The 22302-nt window shown below is 47.8% G+C and overlaps 1 protein-coding gene across 12 annotated transcripts in view; it reads left to right on the top strand.

Moving 5' to 3' along the window:
* The first annotated feature begins 617 nt into the window (after window positions 1–617).
* MPRIP (myosin phosphatase Rho interacting protein) overlaps window positions 618–22302 on the top strand; it is a 211661-nt gene continuing 189976 nt past the window's right edge. For 10 of the 12 annotated variants that reach the window (XM_049874770.1, XM_049874771.1, XM_049874762.1 and 7 more), the window contains exon 1: window positions 618–1066. In XM_049874770.1, coding sequence (XP_049730727.1) covers window positions 944–1066 — 123 coding nt within the window. In that variant the 5' untranslated portion in view covers window positions 618–943. The remainder of the gene's footprint in view (window positions 1067–22302) is intronic. The other 2 variants (XM_049874772.1, XM_049874773.1) reach the window with 1 other exon arrangement.

Here is a 22302-nt window from a genome sequence, read left to right as displayed (position 1 = left end):
AGGAAATCATAGCTAGCTCAGGACCAGGCACAGGGCAAGCCTTCACTTCTGTCCTGCAACAGAACTGACAGTTCCTAAAGGCTGACAGCTCTTAGCCATCCCTTGAAATACTACGTCTCCTATTACTTCTCTGCGCCTTAGTTTCCTCATGTATAAAATACCAGCTCTTGGACCTGTATCTAGCACTATTACAACGCTAACTACGACCATCGCGTCCAGTATGTTACTGAGGCCAGCACAGCCCTGGCCCGGGCTTGGACGGTGCTCTGTCTGGTGCACAGAATTCGGCGGTAAGGCGGGACCGCCAGCCGGAGGTTTGCGGCGAGCCCCGCCCTCCCCGCGCCCCTCCCTCCCGCCCCGCCTCCGCAGCTGTCAGGTCGGCCGGCCCGCGCGGGTCCACCAAACCTGGACGTCCCAGGCCGCGCCTCCACCTCCCGGCGCCGCACAAGATACCTTGCGCCCGTGCCCTTTGTCCCCGCCCCAGGCTCCTATTGGCTGAGGGGTTTCTTTGTTAGGGGGAGCGCGCCGCTGCCATTGGCCCGCGAGGCTGCTGGTCGTACCGGGACGTGGCCCCGCCCCGTGCGCGGCCCCAAGGCGGCCTCCGCGCCCCGCCCCCGCCCGCCGCCCGGTGACGCGCCCGGGAACGCGCTCGGCGCTTCGCTCCTATTTGCAGCGGCCGCGGGGCGCGGAGGTGGCGGGGACCGGCGGCCGCGGGGCGCGGAGGCGGCGGGAGACCGGCGGGACCGGCCGGGCGCACCGGAGCACCGCGCCCTAAGGTGACCCCGGGGCAGCGGCGGGGCCGCGCGTTCCTGAGGCCCTTTCTGCGGGCGGCTCGCAGCAGCCCGCCCGCCAGGCCGCCCCGACCGGCGCCGGCCGAGAGCCCGGCATGGCCCCGCGGCCCGGCTTGTGACGGCCCGCGCCCCAGCGAGCCCGCCCGCCGGCCATGTCGGCTGCCAAGGAGAACCCGTGCCGGAAATTCCAGGCCAACATCTTCAACAAGAGCAAGTGTCAGAACTGCTTCAAGCCGCGCGAGTCGCATCTGCTCAACGACGAGGACCTGAGCCAGGTGAGCGCCGCGAACTGGGCGGGGGTCGGGGGAACGGGGGTCAGGGGACCGAGGGCAGGAGACCGGGGCCGGGGGATCGAGGGCGGGGGACCGGGGCCAGGAGACCGAGGGTGGGGACTGCGCGCCCCCCGGCAGCTAGCTTGGGCCAGACACCCCCTGGGCCCACGAAACGCACCCACACCCCGGCACCCGCCGGACCCCGACCTGCCCCGGGACGTGCCTGACGGTGTCTCGTCCCGAGGCTGGTGGGGGCGGGCCTAGCGTTGCAAACCCGCTGTAACCGGGAAGATGTGCTCTAGTCTGGGACCAGGGATGGCAGTGTGGGCGGTGGGAAGTGCATGGATAGAGGCGGACAAAGGGAAAATCCTCAAGTATGCCGAAAAATAACATCCTCTCCTGTTCCCATCGCTGCCATGTGATTCATGCGTTTCGGGTGACTCAAAAATGCCTGGGTTTTCTTAGGAGGGACAAAGTGCTTGGGGATGGCCTGCTGCTTCAAAGGGCCCTCAGAGTCGTCTTGGGGCCACACTTGGACTTGTCCACCCAGAGTGACCGGGGACAGGATGTTTGTGGTCCTGACAGGCCTGGCCTACCCTGATTCTAAGTCATCATCGCTGTCAGTGGCCATGAGGGTTGAAGCCTCCTGTTGTGTGGGGAGGAAGGTCTTGCACTTGAATTTAAACTGGAGGGCCTTTTGTTGATGGCAGAGTTGGAGGCTCCTCTCCCAGCCCACCTTCCCCACCCTCCATTCGCTGGCAGAAAAACGGAGACCTGTTGGTCCTCACTTTGCCAGGCATCTGTCAGATGAGGGCTTTGAACTAGTTTAGTGGCTCCCAAACCTGCATCACTGTCGGCCTTTAAGGACAGACCCCTCCCCCCTCCCCCAGGGCCCCAGAGCTGGAGACTTGAGATGGGGAGAGTGTACTTTTAAAGCTCACCAAGGGATTCGGCCACGGCCCCATGGACTTTTGGGACCTGCTGCCCTGGCTTTCGAACTCCCAGCCTTCCAGGATTCATGAACACATGGAGGGCTTGGGACACACAGAGCTTGATTCCTGACCAGGCTTTGTTTATATCTCCTTGGAATGTGTTGGTGGACTCTCCTTTCTGTCTCTCCAGTCTCGGTTTTCTTCAGAGCATCTTCTGATCCCGGACCAGCTTAGTAGGCCAGGGAGCTTCCTTCACATTCCAGGCCAGTGTGACCTAGTTGTAGCCATTCCTGCAGAAGAACCCTTAGACTGAAGACAGCTTTGAAGTGCTCCCAGCCTGGCTGATTTAATGCTGCTTAAATGCACCCAGGATGGATTTGTTCACACAGTGGACAAGTCGGGTGGCAGGACAGAGATTGAAGCCCGGGGTGCGGGGCCTTCCACCAACGTCAGGTCTCCGACTTTCAGCACCTAAAACCAAAAAGCTTAACCAAACACTCAGAGCTGTGAAGTCATGCGTTGTGCGAACATGAAGGGCCTTCGAGAAGGAAAAGTCAGCTTGGGAAGGTAGAAGTCATTTTTCTAGTCAGGTGCTCTCGAGTTTCAGGGACAGACTTTGGGGGAGGACTGAGTACCTCTTCTTACCTGGATGCTGTTTCCTAGGAAGCCGCTTGCGTTGTGATGAGGGTCCTGCGCTAAGAATCAAGAGGTTTTGCTTCAAGCCTTGGCTTTCACTTTGAGCCATTGCCCTTGAACAAGTCACTTTGCCTCTGTATATTTTATTTCCTTATCTATAAATTGGGAATAGGGCTCCCTGGCTGGCCTCCCTTGCCGGCTGTCGTGAAAAGCAAGGAATGATATTAGACTTCTTTTTCTTACAATTTAAAAACAAACCAACCACCCACAGAATAGCCAGCTTTGACTTAGGAAGTTTCAGGGCTTGGCACAGGATGTTCTGGGAGAGCTTTCTAAGTTTCCTGGTTATTCCAAACAACTGCCAAATTTGGTAAATTAGGTATTTAAACCTCATAGGGGCCGTTTTCTGATTCTTACGAATATTAGTGGAACCTGCATATCTGAGTTGAGTCTGTTAAAAGAAAAAAAAAATTTTTTTTTTAAGATCTGTTGATTATTAAATAGAAGGGGGGATGGATTTAAAATACTTTACTTTTTCGCTGTATCCAGAGTTGAATTGTGGGTTTAGGAATAGGCTTGAGACCTCCAGGGCACAACTGGAATGGCAATTTCTGAAATAATGAGTGGGGTTATTTGTGCTGGGAGAGATTAGCCAGGCTTCTACCTCCTGGGATCTTTCAGGAAGAAACTGCTTTTGAAAAAAGAGGAGGGAACCTCAGTGCTGTTGCCAACAGCCTTAGCTGCTGCTCTCTGCATCCGGCCCTCCCCCAGTCCTTTACTCCCATCCTTATAGGCTCAGGCTTAGTTAGAAAACCTCAGCCAATCCGTTCCCACTAGTCTCCCCCAAGCCCCTGCTTCCTCCTGCCCCTCACCGCCCTGAGCGCCCTGAGCTTATTTTAGACCGTCCAGGCTGGAAGCTATATCAGCAATCATTGAGGCCACCCACTCTTTAGTGGGCAAGGACACTGAGGCCAGGGAGGCCACGAGCGACAGCAAGCAGCAACTGGCTTTGGCTATTGGGATGCTGTCTTCCCAGGAGCAGACGTTTCACATGCCTCCCAGCCTCCTTCTTCTGATTTGAACTTTATTTCCTCAGCTGTGGATTTTGTTTGTTTGTTTCCCCCCTAGAATTGTTCAGGGGAAACCTCTTCCATCAGATTTGGAAGAGACACAGAGCAGCTAATTTAACCACTTCTTTTTTACTGATGAGAAGACTGAACCCCCGTAGAAGAGAAGTGACTTGGCCAGGACAGGGACAGAGCCAGGGTCTCTCAGCCACCATTCTTGCCCTTACTCCTGTTCAGGGTCTGTAAGGGGCATCCCATGAGTGCATGATGAAGACAGTGATGTCTGGGGTGGTTGTGTTGTGTAAGTGTTCCACAGGGCAGGTTTGAGCGCTCCCCTAGGGACCTTTAGATGCTAGTTTGGAATGGAGCAGTCCCTTGCCACCTCCTCACCCCTGGAATTCAGAGTCGCCCAGGATAAGCTACAAGTGACAGTCCTGTATTACTTGTCAACCACCCTCCAGTCCAGACCCTGCCCACAGGGTGGCGTGTGTCCTTCCAGCTCTTCTGTGCATTACTCTGCGTACGTATGGACTTACATATGCAGTGGAAACCCTATGGGGCAGTTCTGTTCTGTCTTATAGGGTTGCTATGAGTCGGAATCGACTCGACGGCACTGGGTTTACCGGGTATGCAGTTAAACCTTTTTAAACCTAAACGGTTGTAGTATTTGCCTTGCAACCTTTTTTTTTCTTTTTCTAACAATATGTCTTAGAGATCTTTTCATGATATTACATGTGAATACCAAAGCCTTTTTAGGTATTATACCATTAAAGTTGTACCATCATTTAACTATTCACTTATTGATGGGCATCTGGGCTACTTCCAGGTTTTGCTGTTACAAACAGTGAATGCCTCAGTGAACATCTCTGTAAATGCTTTTGGGAGTGTGTATGCGTGCACACATGCAAGTATTTCTCTGGGGCAGATACCCAAAAATAGAATGGCTGGGTTGACATCAAATGCATTCAGTTTTTTTACAGATACTACCAAACTGCCTTCCAAAAAAGGCTGTGTCATACCATTGCCCAGACTGGATATTTTCAAATGATTTAATTCTTTAATAATTTCCCTCGTTACCGGTGAGGCCAAGCTTCTTTTTATAATTTTTGAGTATTTTTTGTTTCTTCTGTGGATTGCCTGTTCATATTGTTTGCCTGTTTTTCTGTTGGGTCAGTTTTTTTCCTCTCTTGATTTATAGGAGGTTTCTATGTATACTCTAGACCAGGGGTCAGCAAACTTTTTCTGTAAAGGACCAGATAGTAAACATTTTAGGCTTTGTGGACCATAGTCTCTGTGGCAACTACTCAGTTCTGCCATCATTACAGCTGTATAATACCTGTGGCTATGTGCCAATAAAACTTTATTTACAAAAACAGGTGGGCAGCAGGATTTGGCCCATGAGGCATTGTTTGCCCACCCCACTGTAGATAGTAAACTGATGTCCATTATATATGGCAGATATTTTCTTCTAGAGAGTCCCTGTATGGTACAAAAGGTTAATGACTTAGCTATTAGCTATTAACTGAAAGGTTGGCGATTGGAGTCCACCCAGAGGCACCTCCGAAGAAAGGCTTGATGACCTGCTTCTAAAAATCAACTACTGAAAACCCTATGGAGGAGCATAGTTCTACTCTGATGCACATGGGGTTGCCATGAGTCAGAATCAACTCAGTGGCAACGGGTTTGATGTTTGGTTTTATGGTGATTTTTTTTTTTTTCTTCATATGATAGTTTTAAATGTCAAGGCAGTTAAATCGGTGTTTTCCTCTATAGTTGGGTGTTTTAGTCTCATGCTTAGGAAGGCCCTCTTTCTAAGATTATAAAATAGTCGCTAATATTAATTCTTTTATAGATATTTTTATGGTTACCTTTTTAATGTACCAGATTTTTTTCTCAGGAAAAGAATTCTAGCTGAAGGCAGAAGTTCTAATAGAGGCTCTTGAAGCAGCCCAGGTAAATTACAATAAAGGTCTTCTCCAGATCAGTGGTGGTGAGGATGGCAGGAGCCCGCAGAAACTAGGGACAGGATAGTGACAGTTGATCAGCAGTGAGGTTGAGGGTAACTCCCACGTTACTAGCTTGGAGACCTGAGTGGATAGAGGTACCTCTAAAAAAGACTAACAGATTTGGGGGGTGATAGGGTAAGTTTTGACTTTGTAGAGATGCCCACTTAATTCTTTGGTGGAATTACCTCCTCAGGCAGTAAGGGGTCTTGGTTTAGAGTTCAGGTGGAGGGTAGGGGCAGGGGTAGGATTTTTTTTTTTCTTGTGGTAAAATTCACATAACAAAATTCACCATTTTAACCATTTTATAGTGTACAATTCAGTGTCATTTAGTACATTCACAATGGTGTACAACCATCACTTCTGTCCAGTTCTAGAACTTTGTAACTACCCCAAAAGGAAACCCCATACTCATTAAGCAGTTACTACCCATCCCCTACCACCCCCAATCCCTGCCTGGCATAGAGTGAAACCAGAGAGAAGAAAGTGGCAGAACCAGAAGACGGGAGGGGAGGCCAGGGAAGTGAACTGGAGGCAGATGGTGGTGAGTGGGAGAACCAGGTCTGGAACCCAGGGTTCTCAGCTTCCAAACCCTCTTCCCAGCCTCTGTCTGGGTTTCCAGGGTTCCAACATGAAGTCTGATTCTCCTGCTGATTTGTGTGACTTTCATCATCACTTTTTTGTGGGAAGAACTACGTTAGAGCTTAAGTTGTAGTCCTGTTTCTTGTGTGACCTTGGCTGGGTTGTTTCACCTCCTCAGGCCTCAATCTTCACTCTTACCCTAAGAGGGTTAGTCTTGACCCCTTCCCAGGCTATTCCGCCTTCATGTCTAATTCTTTGCCCCACTGTGCCCAGGGCTGCTGAGGCCTTGGAGGTGGGAACCCCAGATGTGGTGGGCTGCCTGGACTGGATCTGTGAGTCGTTTCGTCCTTGTCCCTTTGTCCTTCTGACTTCTTAGACTTTCCTGTTCTTTGACTTAATATTTACCTCAGAAGCAGTGTACCCTCCTGGGAGGATGTGTGACTTATGTAGGTGGTTTGGCAGGGAGTGTGTCACATCCCAGACCTGCCCTCTGATCCTTGTGTTCCCTGGATTGAGTGTCTGTTTCTAGAGTCTAGACCAGGGATTGACAAATTTTTTCTTGTAGGGATAGATAGTAAATATTTTAGGCTATGTAGGCTAACAGACAAATTTGAGGAGTTTATGTAGGTACTTTTATAACCACTTTAAAAATATAAAAGCCATTCTTGGTTCTCAGGTGGCAGAGTGGATTTGGCCTGCTGTGGTTTGCCAACCCTTAGGCTAGACCAGCACTGTGTGAGCTCTCATTCAGGCCACATATGTAATTTAACATTTTGTCATTGTCACATTAAAAAAGTAAGATTAGGTGAAATTAATAACTTTAATTTATAGAATTTATGTAATATATCCAAATTATCATTCCAGCAGGAGCCCTGGTGGCACATCAGTTAAGCACTCAGCTGCTAATTGACAGGTTGGTAGTTCGAACACACCCAGCTGCTCTGTGAGAGAAAAGACCTGGCAGCCTGCTCCCGTAAAGATTACAGCCAGGAAAACTCTATGAGGTCGTTCTACTCTGCCCCATGGGGGGGTCTGTGAGTTCAAATAGACTCGATGGTGCCCAACAACAGTAATAGTGTGAAGAAGTTATTATTGTGTGTACTCTAAGCTTACAACATATTTCTGTTTAGCTAGCTGCTTTCCAAGTGCTCGGCAGCCCTGCGTGGCCACTGGCTGTGCGCTGAACCTCTCGGGAGAAGTACCGAGTGTGATGGCTGTGCTGCCGGTCCTGCCACCAGGGCATGTGGTGTTATCTGTGCAGACAGCTTCCAGGATTCCTGGAGTGCTGGGTCTCTCATTACCCAGAACTTTCCTGTTTGTTCCCCTTACCCCCCAGCCCTTGGTCTTTTTGCCAACTTTTGGGGGTTCCTTCTTTGACTACAACATTTTCTTTGGTAACGGTGCTCTTCTCCTTTGGGTGTATCTGGAAACTCGAGAGCTGCGACCTCATTCCCTAGTAGGCAGAGTTGGGGGCAGTGGGAGGAGGATGCTGGCCAGGCTGAGCAAGCCTGCCCCATGGGGATTGAAGAGGATGCCGAGGGCAGGATGGCATTTTCCTCTCCAGGCCCATTACTTGAGAGCTTGGACGTTGTGCCTGGGTTCTTAACATAGCTCTTTATATATGTTGAGTGTTATGCAGTTGTATCCTAGCTGCTTTTTTCCCCTGCGTTCTAGCCTCTTACTTGGTCTTTCTTCCAGAGTTTTCCCCCCTGCCACACAGATGGACTGCAGACAAAGATCAATGTTCTATTCCTGGCACAACGTGCAGGGTGACCTCAGGGAGGTTGCGTTAGCTCTCCATGCCCCAGTTTCCCACCTGTAGACTGGGTGTCCATATTTTGCTACAGGGAGTGGTGGGCTAAAGAAATAGATGCAAGCCTGGCAAAGCCTGTCTGTTATGGAACCCCCCTTCCTGGCAGTGCTCATTCTGGGAGGTACCCTGACTGCCCTCCAGGGGGTTGGTCTTTCTCTAGGATGTCCCTTGAGTACTGGGGCCCTGATGCTGGCTAGTGGAAGTAAAGACATCGGACTTGGAGTGTTTATCCAAGTTGTTCCCAGGCTGCCATTTATTCTTGAAAGCAAGGAAACAGCTTTTAGGGAGAAAGACAGAGAGCGAAGTGCCATCCTAGAGCCCAGTGCTGTGGAGGAGGGAGGGAGGAGTATGGAGGGCTGTGAAAAGCACTAGTACTAATTTGGAAGCCTTTAACCTAAGAAGGATCTCCTTTTACCTTGGGAAACTCAGTACCCAAAGGCCTTTTCCATCTGAAATGACACATTTGGACCAGCCTGGTGGTTTTCAAGCTTTAATTAAATCATGGAGCCTTTTACCAAAGGAATCTCACATAGAAATATGAAGTGTACAGCAGAAGAAGTGACACAACTCTGGGCCAGCTCAGTCTTCAAGCACCCTCCACTTCCCACCCAGGGCCTGTGGATCTTCTTAGAGGATACTCTGCCCTAGACGATGTGGTCACCCCAGTTTTTAGCAGTGGAGGTTCTGTGAAATCCTTGTGGCGGCTGCACAGCTGCATTGGGCGGGACCCCAGAACTCCCCGCCCTGCTGGTGCCTGCTTGATGGCTTCCTTTGGGAGGTGAGAGCCCAGTGGGTTGATTCACTGGCATTTCGTCTCTGGAGACTGGAACTGGAATCTTCCAAACCATGCACTGGTTTTCTCAGTCCGGGTCATCCTAGTTCACATGAAACCACAGCCTGCTTTTGCCTGGAGCCTGTAACCCTTCCGGTTCCTTCCTCCCTTTGCTCTCAGCTGTGCTGCTACCCTGTGCTGCACTGAGGGTGCCCCTGCTCTTGGGAGCAGCTTGTGGTGGGAGTCTGCACGGTGCCCGTGCACGCTGCTGCCTCTAATGCTTGATAAATCTTCCACCCTTGGCAGTCAGGTGAGGCATGGAGGACTGCTGGCAGCAGTTCTGCTCATTGGAGAAGGATGTTGAGTTTCAGAGGAGAAGGATGTTGAGTTTGAGAGGCTGGGCAGCCTGCCCATGTCACCTGGCTGCATAGCGATAGAGCTCAATATAGATGTTCGAGGAGAGACTTCTATACCCGGCTTTGACTTGACTTACAAACTTGCTGTTTCTGTTTTGCTTGGGGCAAGTTGGTGGTAGGGAGACTGGGTATTGCTGGGAGGAGGGGCCTCCAGGGGCTGTGCCATCTCCCGACCCCACTGAGCAGGAGAATTATCATCTCCATTAGTGGATGGAGCAGCTGAGCCCTGGAGAGGTTCAGACTAGCCTCGGTCACGAGAAGGCCAGTGAGGGCTTTTTCAGAGGCCTCTGGTAACAGGTGGTAACCTTTGCTCTCAGGAAGAGGGCCTGGCCCCGACTTGAGCTCTGCAGTGCTGGATATGAGGCAGTGCAGGGCATTTTGTAGGTCACAGTGCATGTTCTAAAATTGCCTAAGCCCCCAGGCATCCACATCCCCAAGACAGGCTGTGGGCTGTGGTGGTGACCACACCTTTGGCACAACCCTGAACAGGAAGCTCTATTTTTTCCCCTGAAAGAGAAATTCAGAATCAGGAAAAAGCTGTGTCCTTGATCCCTGTAGTTTCTAAAGCTGGCTTAACAGGCAGACCAGCCAGGACCCACGGCCCTTTTCACACCTGGCTTCCTACCTCAGCATGGTCCTGGCCCAAAGCTAAAGGGGCCAAGGAGTGGGAACAGTACTGGGAGTCCCAGCTGAGCCAGAGACCATCCATATGTCCAGGGTCTCCCAGCGCTGCCCCTGGAGCCCTCTCTGTGCAGGGACTGGGAGAGGGACTCAGGCTAGGGAACCTCAGGGCTGAGCAGAGTCGGACAGTCCTTGAGCTTCCACCTGGTGATGTTCTGTGGCCCAGAATCTGACCAGCTCCTGCTTTTCATTCAAATGTTGTCAGGTGATGGGGTGCAGTGGGTAAGACATGGGCTTTCAGCTCAGATTCAGATGCTGGTTCCATTTTTAAGGCTGGTTAAGCAGGTTACCTGGAGTGTCAGCATTGGCTTCCTTCATCTGAAAGATGAGGATCATAATCATACCTATGTCTCTGGGTGCCTGTGAGGGCAATAGAAGATGCTGGTGGAACATATCAGATACTGAGTTTGCAAGTGCTTGGGTGTGTGGTGGGTGCTCAGGACATGGGCCTCATTTTCAGGCATTTGCCCACGAAGCGGGGGACACACAGTTGTAAGATGTACCTAGCCCATCTACTATCGTGCACAGGTCGTTTTTGAATGTCCATTATGGGCAGGCTCTGGGTGAGACAATGCGGGTATAGAGGAGACCATGGTAAATGCTCCTGCCCCCATGGAGCCCCATAGATGGTGGGATATTTGAGCTAGAAAGGACCCCAGAGATCTCGGGCTCCAAGCTTACTTTACAGATGAGGAAACAAGCCAGAGAGGGGAAGCTACGTCTTCCATGATTTCATGGAGAGCTGGATGTTAGACCCATGATTCTGAGTTCCCAGCCTACCCCCATAGAACAACTCAACGGCCTGCTCACCCCTGCCCTGCTTTGTACCACCCAGCAACTCCCTGTCAGTAGCCCTTGGAGTATTGAAAGGGACATCGTCAGTTTGGTTGTGTGGGTTTGATTTTCAAAACAAGTATTATAAATAAAAAGATTGAACTGGTTTTAAGAATTCTCATTCATATTAGCTGCCATCAAATAGGCTTCCAACTCGTGGTGACCCCAGGCACAATGGAACGAAACACTCCCTGTCCTGTCCCATCCCGTCGATTGGTCGTGGATCGGACCATCGTGATCCATAGGGTTTTCACTGGCTGATTTTTGGAACTAGTTCACCAGGCCTTTCTTCCTAGTCTGCCGTAGTCTGGAAGCTCCGCAGAAATCTGTTCAGCGTCATAGCAACATGCCATCCTCCACTGGCAGACGGTGGTGGCTGTGCACGAGGCGCATTAACTGGGAATTGAGGCTGGGTCTCCCGCGTGGAAGGTGAGAGTTCTACCGCTGAACCACCGCTGCACCATTCAAGAATGTTTAGTGGGTAGGAGACTGAGGGGTCAGTACCATCAGTTTAGAGTTTAACATTACAGGACACAGGCTGCTCTAGTGAGCAGTGACCACCCCTGAGTCCTTGTGCCAAGCTCTGGGGTATGTCCCATGTAGGTCCCATGAGTGACAGAGGCAGATCTTAATGCCCTGAATTACTTCCCAGGGGAATATCTGAGTTGCCTTTGGCCTGCTGGGAGAGGAGAAAGGGAAACCTTGCTTGTCCTGCTGGTATCCCTTGGAGCAGTCCCTTACCTGGGGCTGGGTGAAGCAGCCAGAGGGCTGTAGAGGGCAGCTCAGAGCCAGAGGATGGGCCTAACCCCACATCACGGTGATGAGAGGTCTGGCCCTTTGGTCCCTCAGCGCTGATCAGCTGCCTTGGCTGGCAGGTGGGCCCTGTGGCCTCGCCGCGCCCTGGACAGCCATTACCCCAGGACATGCTCTTAAAGGGGTGAACCTTCCCACTCAGGGACTTCGGTTGGAAGCAAGTGGCCGTGTTGCCTGTTCAATACCTGTGGGCCAGTGCTTCCTGCAGTGAGTGCTGTATGAGCAGGGAGGCCCTCTGTGGCTCCTGGTTCACAGGGCTCCCTCCCCATCCTGCAGCCCTGTGAGCCCTGGCCTCCTGTGCCCTGTGGAGCACAGCCCGCCGGCGGACGGCAGCATTCGATGGCACTGAGGTTTTCATAGGCTTAAATCACAGCAATAGTTGACACACTCTGGGATTATTTATTGAGGTGGTGGTGGTATTAATAGCTAACAGCACTTCCTGTGTGCCAAGCCACTCTTCTAAGCACTTTGCATGTGTTAACTCGTTTATATTCACAGCAGCCTTGTGAGGTAGATAGATAAGAAAATTGAGATAGAGAAAGGTAATGAAACTTGCCCAAGGGCAATGCAGTAAGTGGCAGAGCTGAGATCTAAACCCAGACAGTCTGACCCAAGCCCTTGCTCTCCAGTCCTGTGTTACTTACTCTGTTTTCCACACTGTCAAAAGGGGGTGTCCGTGGCCTTCTGGACGTTAGGCCTCTGGCCTCCTGTGGCCTTGTTGGCCACTGGTGCCCAGGAGCTGTGCTGTCCAACTGGAAGCGTGTGTGCGTTGGGAAGGGCAGGGCTGGAGGATGTGACTTGGGCTGAACTTGCTTGGAGTTCCTAACGCTTTCCCATCACACTCTCGTCCTACCTGTTTCTTAGTGGGAAGGACTGCATTTTGAGGGGCGGGACATGTATCTTTCCTGCAAAGCTGTTGCCCCCAAAATTGTCCCCATGTGTTCTTTAGCATTCCTCCCTTGGCCATGATGTCATCATACTCCAAAAATCCAGCAGCCATGGACTCATTGTCGAGACCAAACAGCGAAGAAGCTTTTTAAAATGTCACGTTCCCCTCGTCCTCCAGCTGCTGTAGCACAGGGAGGAGCCTTGTGCGTGGGCTGGGCTTGCTGGGCATGTGTGTGGGCAGAGGGTAGGGGAGGCAGGAATCGCAAGTGCCCGCTGTTGCACCAGCTGCTCTCCTGTGCCACTGGAGGTAGTGAGCTTTTTTTTTTTTTTTGTAATTGAGGTAAAATTCACATAACATAAAACTGTTTTAAAGTGTACGATTCAGTGGCATTTTGTATATTCATGATATTGTGCAACTACCCCTCTCTCTAGTTCCAAAACATTTTCTTCACCCCAAAATAAAACCTTCTTACCCATTAAGCACTCATTCTCCATTCCCTACAACCCCCAGCCTCTGACAACCACTAATAAACTTTGGTCTCTGTGCGTTTGCTTGTTCTAGATATTTCACATAAGTGGGATCATGCAATTGTTGTCCTTTTGTGTCTGGCTTACTTCACTCAGCATGTTTTCAAGATTTATCCATGTGGTTGCACGTATAAGAATTTCATTTCTCTTTATGGCTGAATAATATTCCATTGTATGGATACATCATATTTTGTTTATCCCTTCATCTGTTGATAGACGCTTGAGTTGTTTCCACCTTTTGTCTTTTGTGAACAGTGCTGCAGTGAACATTGGTGTGGACACATCTGTTTGAGTCCCTCCTTTCTAGTCTCTTGGGTATATACCCAGGAGTGGGATTGCTGAGTCCTACCTGTGTTTTGAATTAGCACATCAAGCCTGATGTTGTCACTGCACACTGTTGGGGTGGGGACAGCAGAGGTGACGCTGCATAGGTGGAGGATCACTGCACAGCTCTGACCCTGGCTGGGTGCTCTACCTTTGGGGTCTGAGGTGGAGACCCAGGGTCCCTCAGGGGATCCTCAGGGGCTGCAATCACTGGGTGCAGCTGTGAGGTAGAAGCAGGTGGGGCTGTGCTGGCTATGTAGGGTGTCCTCCTTCCTGCTTACCCAACCTGGAAATCAGCCACCCTGCCAAGAAGGGGCTAGGATATTGTGTGTGTTGGCGGGGGCGGGGAGCGGAAGGCCGGATGACTTAAGGAGACCCTGATGCCCTCCAGAGGGGTGAGGTACACAGGGCTCCACTGGTAGAGGGCTATGTTGTCTAATTCCGGGCCCCCAGGGGCGCTCAGGGGCAGCTAGAGGAAGAGACCCTGTCTGTCTTGCTCACCACTGTATCACCAGGTTTCAAACTTTATTTCTTTAGCAGCAGATCAGCCCACCCCTTCACTTTATTTTCTTACATGCGATGTAACATGGAATTTACATCTGTGATACAAAAAACTTGTTGAAGACAGGGAGGAGGCATGGCCCCACCTATAAGACCAACAACTCTACCGTCTGGGGGGGGGTTCACAGTTTGAAAACCACTTATTTATTCTAATCCTTGCATTAAAATATTAATATAATAGAATATTTGATATATACAGAAGAGTGTAAGTAGCACCTATGTGCAATATTAATCATCATAATAAAATGAACGCTCATAACCTACCACCTAAACTAAGAAATTAAACATTGTCGAGTCCCATGGAAACATCCTCTGTGTCCCTCTCCGATGGTGCCCCCCTTCTCAGAGGGAGCCCCAGAAGGTTACAGTTGGAGCTGAGGCCCAGAGTGAACTGCCTGAGCTGACTCTCTGGGCATTGCTTTTCAGGCTGGTGAAAGTTAAGCCAAGAACGGGGACAAAAGTGCATTTTGATATAGGCCCCCTGTTTTTCTATCTCTCCCTGACCTCCAAGGAGCATCAGAGGCTCCGGGGATTACCTCACTGGCCTTTGCCAGTGGATACTGCCTCCGTCTGCCCAGCCCCTTCTCCTGGCCTTCTATCCAAGTCAGAGATTTGCAGTTGTTGAAGTGAAAGGTTTCTCTGTCCAGCCATGTTTAGGAATCTGTTTCAGTCCCGATGGGCTGTAACATAGGCACGGGAACATGCCAGCTTAAGTTGCAGCCTCTTAAGGCAGTGCTGGCAAGTGGAAGGGCCTCAGAAGTGGGAACCAGGAGACCTGATGCGAAGGCTCACTTGTGTCCTGGCTGATGAACAGCAGGAGGAATAATCAGGTGGGAAGAACCCCAAGCAGATGCACTGAGAGGCAAGGGGCAGGGGCAGGGCAGAGCAGTTACGGAGCCTGAGAGGACAAGCTGGGATCCTCGGGGGAGCCATCACCTCGGACAGCAGGTCCCCAATTTAGGGGTCTTGGCATCCTTTTATACTCCTTATTATTGAGACCCTAAAAGGCTTTTGTTTATGTGAGCTTTAACCTGTTGCCCTTGAGTAGATTGCAACTCATAGCAATCCTATAGGGCAGGATAGAACTGCCCCATAGGGTTTCCAATGAGTGGCTGGTGGATTCGAACTGCTGACCTTACTCATCTATATTTATTGTATTCGAAATTAAAACTGAGAAATTTAAAGGTATTAATTCATTTAAAAATAAAAATAAACCCACTATTTGTTGTTATGGATTGAATTGTGTCCCCCAAAAATGTATGTTGTAAATCCTAACCTTTATGCCTGTGGTTATAATTCCATTTGGGAATGGGTTGTCTTTGTTATGTTAATGAGGTAGAATTAGAGTAGGGTGTATTTTGAGTAAATCTCTTTTGAGATATAAAAGAGATTAAACAAGCAAGCAGAGCAGAGATGGGGTAAGATAGATGCCAACTCACTTGGAGATCTCCAAGGAACCAAAAAGCAGAAACTGAAGAGACAAAGACTTTCCTCCAGAGCCCACAAAGAGATAAAGCCTTTCCCTGTGTCCATGCAACCAGCTCCCGTCGTCTCTCTCTGCCATCTCATCTCACCTCCGGACAGAAGCTGCCCATTTAATCTCATGTATACTTGAGCTAAGAAGCACACTCTTCACAAGTATCATTTTATGTCTTATAGCTCCGTCTAATCTTTGTCTGAAGAGTTGGCTTTGGGAATGGTTTCAGTTTTGGGATAACAGAGAGTCCAGTGGCCACGTCTTCTGGGGTCCCTCCAGTCACAGTCAGACCATTAAGTCTGATCTTTTTGCTAGAATTTGAGGTCTGCATCCTACTTTTCTCCTACTCCATCAGGGACCCTCTGTTGTGTTCCCTGTCATGGCAGTCATGGGTGGGAGCTGGGTAACATTTAGTTCTTCTGGTATCACGTTGACAGAGTCTCTGGTTTATGGGGCCTTTTTTGTCTCTTGGACTCATATTTTCCTTGTGTCTGGTATTCTTCATTCTCCTTTGCTCTAGGTGGGTTGGGACCAAGTGATGAGTCTTAGATGGCAGCTTGCTAGCTTTTAAGACCCCAGACGCCACTCACCAAAGTTGGAATGCAGAACATTTTCTTGATAAACTTTGTTATGCCAGTTGACCTAGATGTTTCCTGAAACCGTGGTCCCCAGACCCCCACCCCTGCTTCTCTGTCCGTTGAAGTGTTTGGTTGTATTCAGGAAACTTCTTAGATTTTGGTTTAGTCCAATTGTGCTGACTTCCCCTGTATTGTGTGTTGTCCTTCCCTTCACCTAAGATAATTCTTGTCTACTACCTAGTTAGTGAATACCTCTCTCTCTTCCTCCCCATCCTCGTAACCATCAAAGAATGTTTTCTTCTGTGTTTAAACCTTTTCTTGAGTTCTTGTAATAGCGGTCTTATACAATATTTGTCCTTTGGCAACTGACTAATTTCACTCAGCATAATGCCTTCCAGATTCATCCCTGTTATGAGATATTCTGCGGATTCATCGTTGTTCTTTATTGTTGCATGGTATTCCGTTGTGTGGATATACCATAATTCGTTTATCCATTCATCTGTTGATGGGCGCCTACGTTGTTTCCATCTTTTTGCTATTGTGAGTAGGCGCAGTGAACATGGATGTGCATATATCTATTCGTGCGACAGCTCTTATTTCTTTAGGATATATTCCGAGGAGTGGGATTGCTGGATTGTATGGTACTTCTGTTTCTAGCTTTGTAAGGAAGCGCCAAATCGATTTCCAAAGTGGTTGTACCATTTTACATTCCCACAGGCAGTGTATAAGTGTTCCAATCTCTCCACAACTTCTCCAACATTTATTATTTTGTGTTTTTTGGATTAATGCTAGCCTTGCTGGGGTGGGATGGTATCTCATTGTAGTATTGATATGCATTTCTCTAATGGCAAATGATCATGAACATTTCCTCCTGTATCTGTTAGCCACCTGAATGTCTTCTTTGCTGAAGTGTTTGTTCATATCCTTTGCCCATTTTTTAATTGGGTTATTTGTCTTTTTGTTGTTGAGGTTTTGCAGTATCTTGTAGATTTTGGAGATTAGATGCAGATTGGATTTGTCGTAGCCAAATTTTTTTCCCCAGTCTGTAGGTTGCCTTTTTACTCTTTTGGTAAAGTCTTTGGATGAGTATAAGTGTTTGATTTTTAGGAGCCCCCAGTTATCTAGTTTCTCTTTTGATGTTTGTGCATTGTTAGTAATTTTGTGTATTCTGTTTGCCATGTATTAGGGCTTCTGGCATTCCTATTTTTTCTCCCATGATTGTTATCATTTTTTATATTTAGGTCTTTGATCCATTTTGAGTTAGTTTTTGTGCATGGTGTGAGCTATGGGTCTTGTTTCACTTTTTTGCAGACCCTTATCCAGTTATGCCAGCACCATTTATTAAAGAGACTATCTTTTCCACAGTTAATGGACTTTGGGCCTTGGTCAAATATCAGCTGCTCATAGGCGGATGGATTTATGTCTGGATTCTCAATTCTGTTCCACTGGTCTGTGTATCTATTGTTGTACCAGTACCAGGCTATTTTGACTGCTGTGGCGGTGTAACAGGTTCTAAAATCAGATGGCGTGAGGCCTCTCACTTTGTTCTTCTTCGTCAGTAATGCTTTACATAAACTGGGGCCTCTTCCCTTTCCTTATGAAGTTGGTGATTTGTTTCTCCATCTCATTAAAAAATGTCATCGGAATTTGGATAGGGATTGCATTGTATCTGTAGATCGCTCTGGGTAAAATAGACATTTTCACAATGTTGAGTCTTCCTATCCGTGAGCAAGGTATATTTTTCCATTTATGTAGGCCTCTTTTGGTTTCTTGCAGGAGTGTCTTGTAGTTTTCTTTGTATAGGTCTTTTACGTCTCTGGTTAGATTTATTCCTAAATATTTTATCTTCTTGGGGGCTACTGTAAATGGTATTGATTTGGTGATTTCCTCTTCAACTTTCCCTTCCTTGGTGTAGAGGAATCCAGCTGTTTTTTGTATGTTTATCTTGTGTCCTGAGACTCTGCTGAACTCTTCTATTAGTTTCAGTAGTTTTCTTGAGAATTCTTTAGGATTTTCTGTGTATAAGATCATGTCACCTGCAAATAGAGATACTTTTACTTCTTCCTTACCAATTTGGGTAGCCTTTATTTCTTTTTCTAGCCTAATTGCTCTGGCTAGGACCACCAGCACAGTGTTGAATAAGAGTGATGATAAAGGGCATTCTTGTCTGGCTCCCATTCTCAAGGGGGATGCTTTCAGTCTCCCTCCATTTAGCATGATATTGGCTGTTGGCTTTGAGTAAATGCTCTTTATTATGTTGAGGAATTTCCCTTCTATTCCTATTTTGCTGAGAGCTTTTATCATGAATGGGTGTTGAGCTTTGTCAAATGCCTTTTCAGCATCAATTGGTAAGATCCAGTGATTATTGTCTTTTGTTTTATTTATGTGATGGATTACACTGATTGCTTTCCTTATGTTCAACCACCCCTGCATACTGGTAGGAATCCCACTTGGTCATGGTGAATTATTTTTTTGATATGTTGTTGAATTCTATTGTCTAGAATTTTGTTGAGGATTTTTGTGTCTATGTTCATGAAGGATATTGGTCTGGAATTTTCTTTTTTTTTTAGTAATGTCTTTACCTGGTTTTGGTATCAGGGTTTTGTTGGCGTCATAGAATGAGTTTGGGAATATTCTATCTTTTAGTATGCTCTGAAATACCTTTAGTTGTAGTGGTGTTAACTCTTCTCTGAAAGTTTGATAGAAATCTCCAGTGAAGCCATCAGCCTAAGCAAGATCTTAAGGGGCCTATATGGATTTTCCTTGCTGCTTTTAGTAGAATGGAGAGGAAAGAGATGGACTTATAAATGAACTGTGCAAAATGAAAACAGAACTTAACCCTTTTAAGACCTGATTTTTTTTTGCTTTGAATTTTTTTCTTGATACCATGTGTTTTAGACTGGGTTCTCTAGAGAAGCAAAATCAGTGAGGCATATATATATATATATATATATACACACAGAGAGATAGAGAAAGATTTATTGCAAGAAAATGGCTCACACGGTTGTAGAGACTGGCAAGTCCCAAGTTCATGGATCAGGCATCAGGCTGGAGGCTTCTCCTGACTCATGTAGCTACAGAGACTGACGAACCCAAGATCGTAGGTCAGATCAGACAGCAGGCTGCTAGCTTACGGGTTACAGAGACCGACAAATCCTAATTGGCAGGTAAGACTGTACGCTGCTCGCTCACAGGCTGCAGAGGCTGATGGATCCCAAGACTGGCAGGCAGTACAGCAGGCAGCTGGCTCAAATCCCAAGAACCAGAGGTTGGATGATGACATGCTGGATGCAGGGTCCAGAGCAAGCAAGCGAGCTTTGCCAGAATGTCTAAATATGTGTGTATATATGTGTATATATATATATATATATATATATATATATATATATAGGATGCAGGCCACACCCCTGAGGAAATTACCCTTGCAACTGATTGGCTGATTACATCAGATCACACATGGAGGATGACTACATCATTACATAACAGCCAAATTACATCATTACATAACTGCCAGACTTCATCATTACAAAACTGCCAAACTGCGTGATCACATAACTACCAGACCACTGAGAATCATGTCCCAGTCAAGTTGACACACAACCTGAACCATCACAGTCCACCCCTTCTCAACTTGGCACCTGTACATATCTCCTTAAGCCATACACAATCTCTAAATAAAGACAATTAGAAAGTCATACTTGGACTAATATGATACAGCTACCGTGTACAACCGAAAACGTACTAGCCCTGTTTACGTCTTAAGTTTTATAAGAGCAGAAACAAAAATATTTGATGAACACATACAAGAAAGAAGTACTCAAAACAGTTACAGTCCTTGTTTCTTTAACTGGTCACATGGTCGTAGCTAGTATTTAGAACTACCTTCTACTACCCATTAGTATTTCCTTTACTCTCAGCAAGCACCTCAGCTGGTTGTGGCTCTTTGCCTGGTGAGGTGACCCAAACCTTCATTCGTGAAGGGTTTGGGCCATTAGTAGTCTGAATTGGGTCATTGTAGTTTTCCATTGACTTTAATCACAGAGCATGATAGTACTAAGAGATGCCCTAAGGGATCTCATGTATGCTAGACATAATCTTCTTTACCTCCATTATGCAACACTAATCCAATTTCCCATTGTGAATCAGGATCAATTACACCAGCCAGTATGGTAGTTCCCTTCTTTGTTGATCCAGAGGCATGAGGAGCCCAAGGTGGCCAGGTAGCATTCTTAACTTCCAGTTCAGTGGAATCTGTGTTGTGTCTTCAGGTGGTAGCATTCCTTTCTTTAGAAGTAAAACCTCTAGACCCACAGAGCATAGGGTCATGGGGACAGGAAGTAAAAATTTTGCAAGTATGTTAGGGGTAATAGTATGTGGTGCCACTCCCACTTCCACCCCTTGACTCCTGGATTCATGAATCCTGGCTTTGGAGAAACATCACTATATATTGGACTCTGGTTTAGAGCATATATAGCCTTCTGGAGAACATTGCCCCAGCCCTGCCAAGTATTGCCACCTAGCTAGCGCTGTATTGTGTCTTTAAAAAGCCATTCCTTCATTCTATCAAGCCAGCTGCTTCAGGATGACAGAGAACGTGGTAAGACCAGTGAATTCCATGAGCATGGGCCCACTGCTGCACTTCATTTGCTATGAAATGAATCCTTTGATCTGAGGTGATGCTGTGTGGGATACCATGACAATGAATAAGGCATTCTGTAAGTCCATGGATTGTGGTTTTGGCAGAAGCATTGTGTGCAGGGAAGGCAAATCCGTGTGTAGATTAAGTGTCTACCCTGATAAGAATGAAATGCTTCCCTTTCCATGATGGAAGGGGTCCAATGTAATCAACCTGCCACCAGGTTGCTGGCTGATCGCCTCAAGGAATGATGCCATATCGGGGACTCAGTGTTGGTCTCCGCTGCTGGCAGATTGGGCACTCAGCAGTGGCTGTAGCAAGTCAGCCTTGGTGAGTGGAAGTCCATATTGCTGAGTCTATGCATAACCTCCATCCCTGCCACCATGGCCACTTTGTTTATGAGTCCATTGGGCAGTGACGGGAGTGGTTGGGGAAAGGGGATGACTGATTTTCACAGAGAGCGTCATCCTATCTACTTGATTATTAAAATCCTCCTTTGCTGAAGTCATCCTTTGGTGAGCATTCATGTGACACGCAAATACCTTCACTTCTTTGGCCCATTTAGAGTGGTCTATCCACATACTTTCCCCACATCTCCTTGTCACCAATTTTCCAATCATGTCCCTTCCAAGTCCCTGACCATCCATATAAACCATTGGCCAAGGCCCATGAATCAGTATGTATCACACATCTGGCCATTTTTCCTTCCAAGCAAAGTGAACAACCCCGTGCACTGCTTGAAGTTCTGCCCATCAAGAGGATTTTCCTTCATCCCTGCCCTCGAGGGAGGTCCCAGAAAGGGGTTGCATTGCTGCCACTGTTCATTTTTGAGTGGTGCCTGCATATCGTACAGAACTCATGGTACCAAATTCTGTCTTAGTTAACTAGTGCCGCTATACCAGAAATATCACAGTGTTTGGCTTTAACAAACAGAAATTTATTCTCTCACAATTTAGAAGGTCAGAAGACCGAATTCAGGGTGCCAGCTCTAGGGGAAGGCTTTCTCTCTCTGTCTTCTCTGGGGGAAGGTCATTGTCTCCCTTCAACATCTATGGGCCTGACTTTCCTCGGAAATCACCATGTGTCTTGGCATCAGTCTTCCCCTGGGTCTAGGAGGTTTTCAGTGCAGGGAGCCTGGGTCCAAAGGACCTGCTGGCTCCCAGCTCCTCTTTTTTAGTGGTAGTAAGTCCCTCCCTTTCTGCTCACTTCTCTTTTCTTTTGTCTCTTGTAAGGTAAAAGGTGATGCAGGCCACACCCCAGGGAAACTCCCATTACATCAGATCAGGGCTGTGACCTAAGTAAGGGTATTGTATCCCACCCTGATCCTCATTAACATGACCTAATCCTGCCTCCTGGATACAATGGACAGCTCACTCCCATACGGGATGATAACTACAGGCATAGAGGCTGCAGTTTACAACATATCACAAAACGGAGGATAATCAAATCACAAAATGAAGAACAACCACTTAATATTGGGAATCATGGCCTAACCAAGTTGACAAATGTTTTTGGGGGATACAATTTGATCCAAGTATTTTTATTAATGGAAGCATGCTGAATTACTGAGTATTGTTGAATTTTTGGTAGGTAGTATGGATTTTTTTTTCTTGCCCCCTCTCACAAGCCTACCCTTAGAGTCCAGAGGGACATACATTGTCCAAATAGTAGTACCCCAGAATCCCCCTAGAGTCCACT

Source organism: Elephas maximus, chromosome 2, assembly GCF_024166365.1.
Source record: "Elephas maximus indicus isolate mEleMax1 chromosome 2, mEleMax1 primary haplotype, whole genome shotgun sequence".
NCBI classification, from domain to species: domain Eukaryota; kingdom Metazoa; phylum Chordata; class Mammalia; order Proboscidea; family Elephantidae; genus Elephas; species Elephas maximus.
Note: the sequence above shows the minus strand (reverse complement) of the source record. Positions and strands in the feature narration are given on the sequence as shown.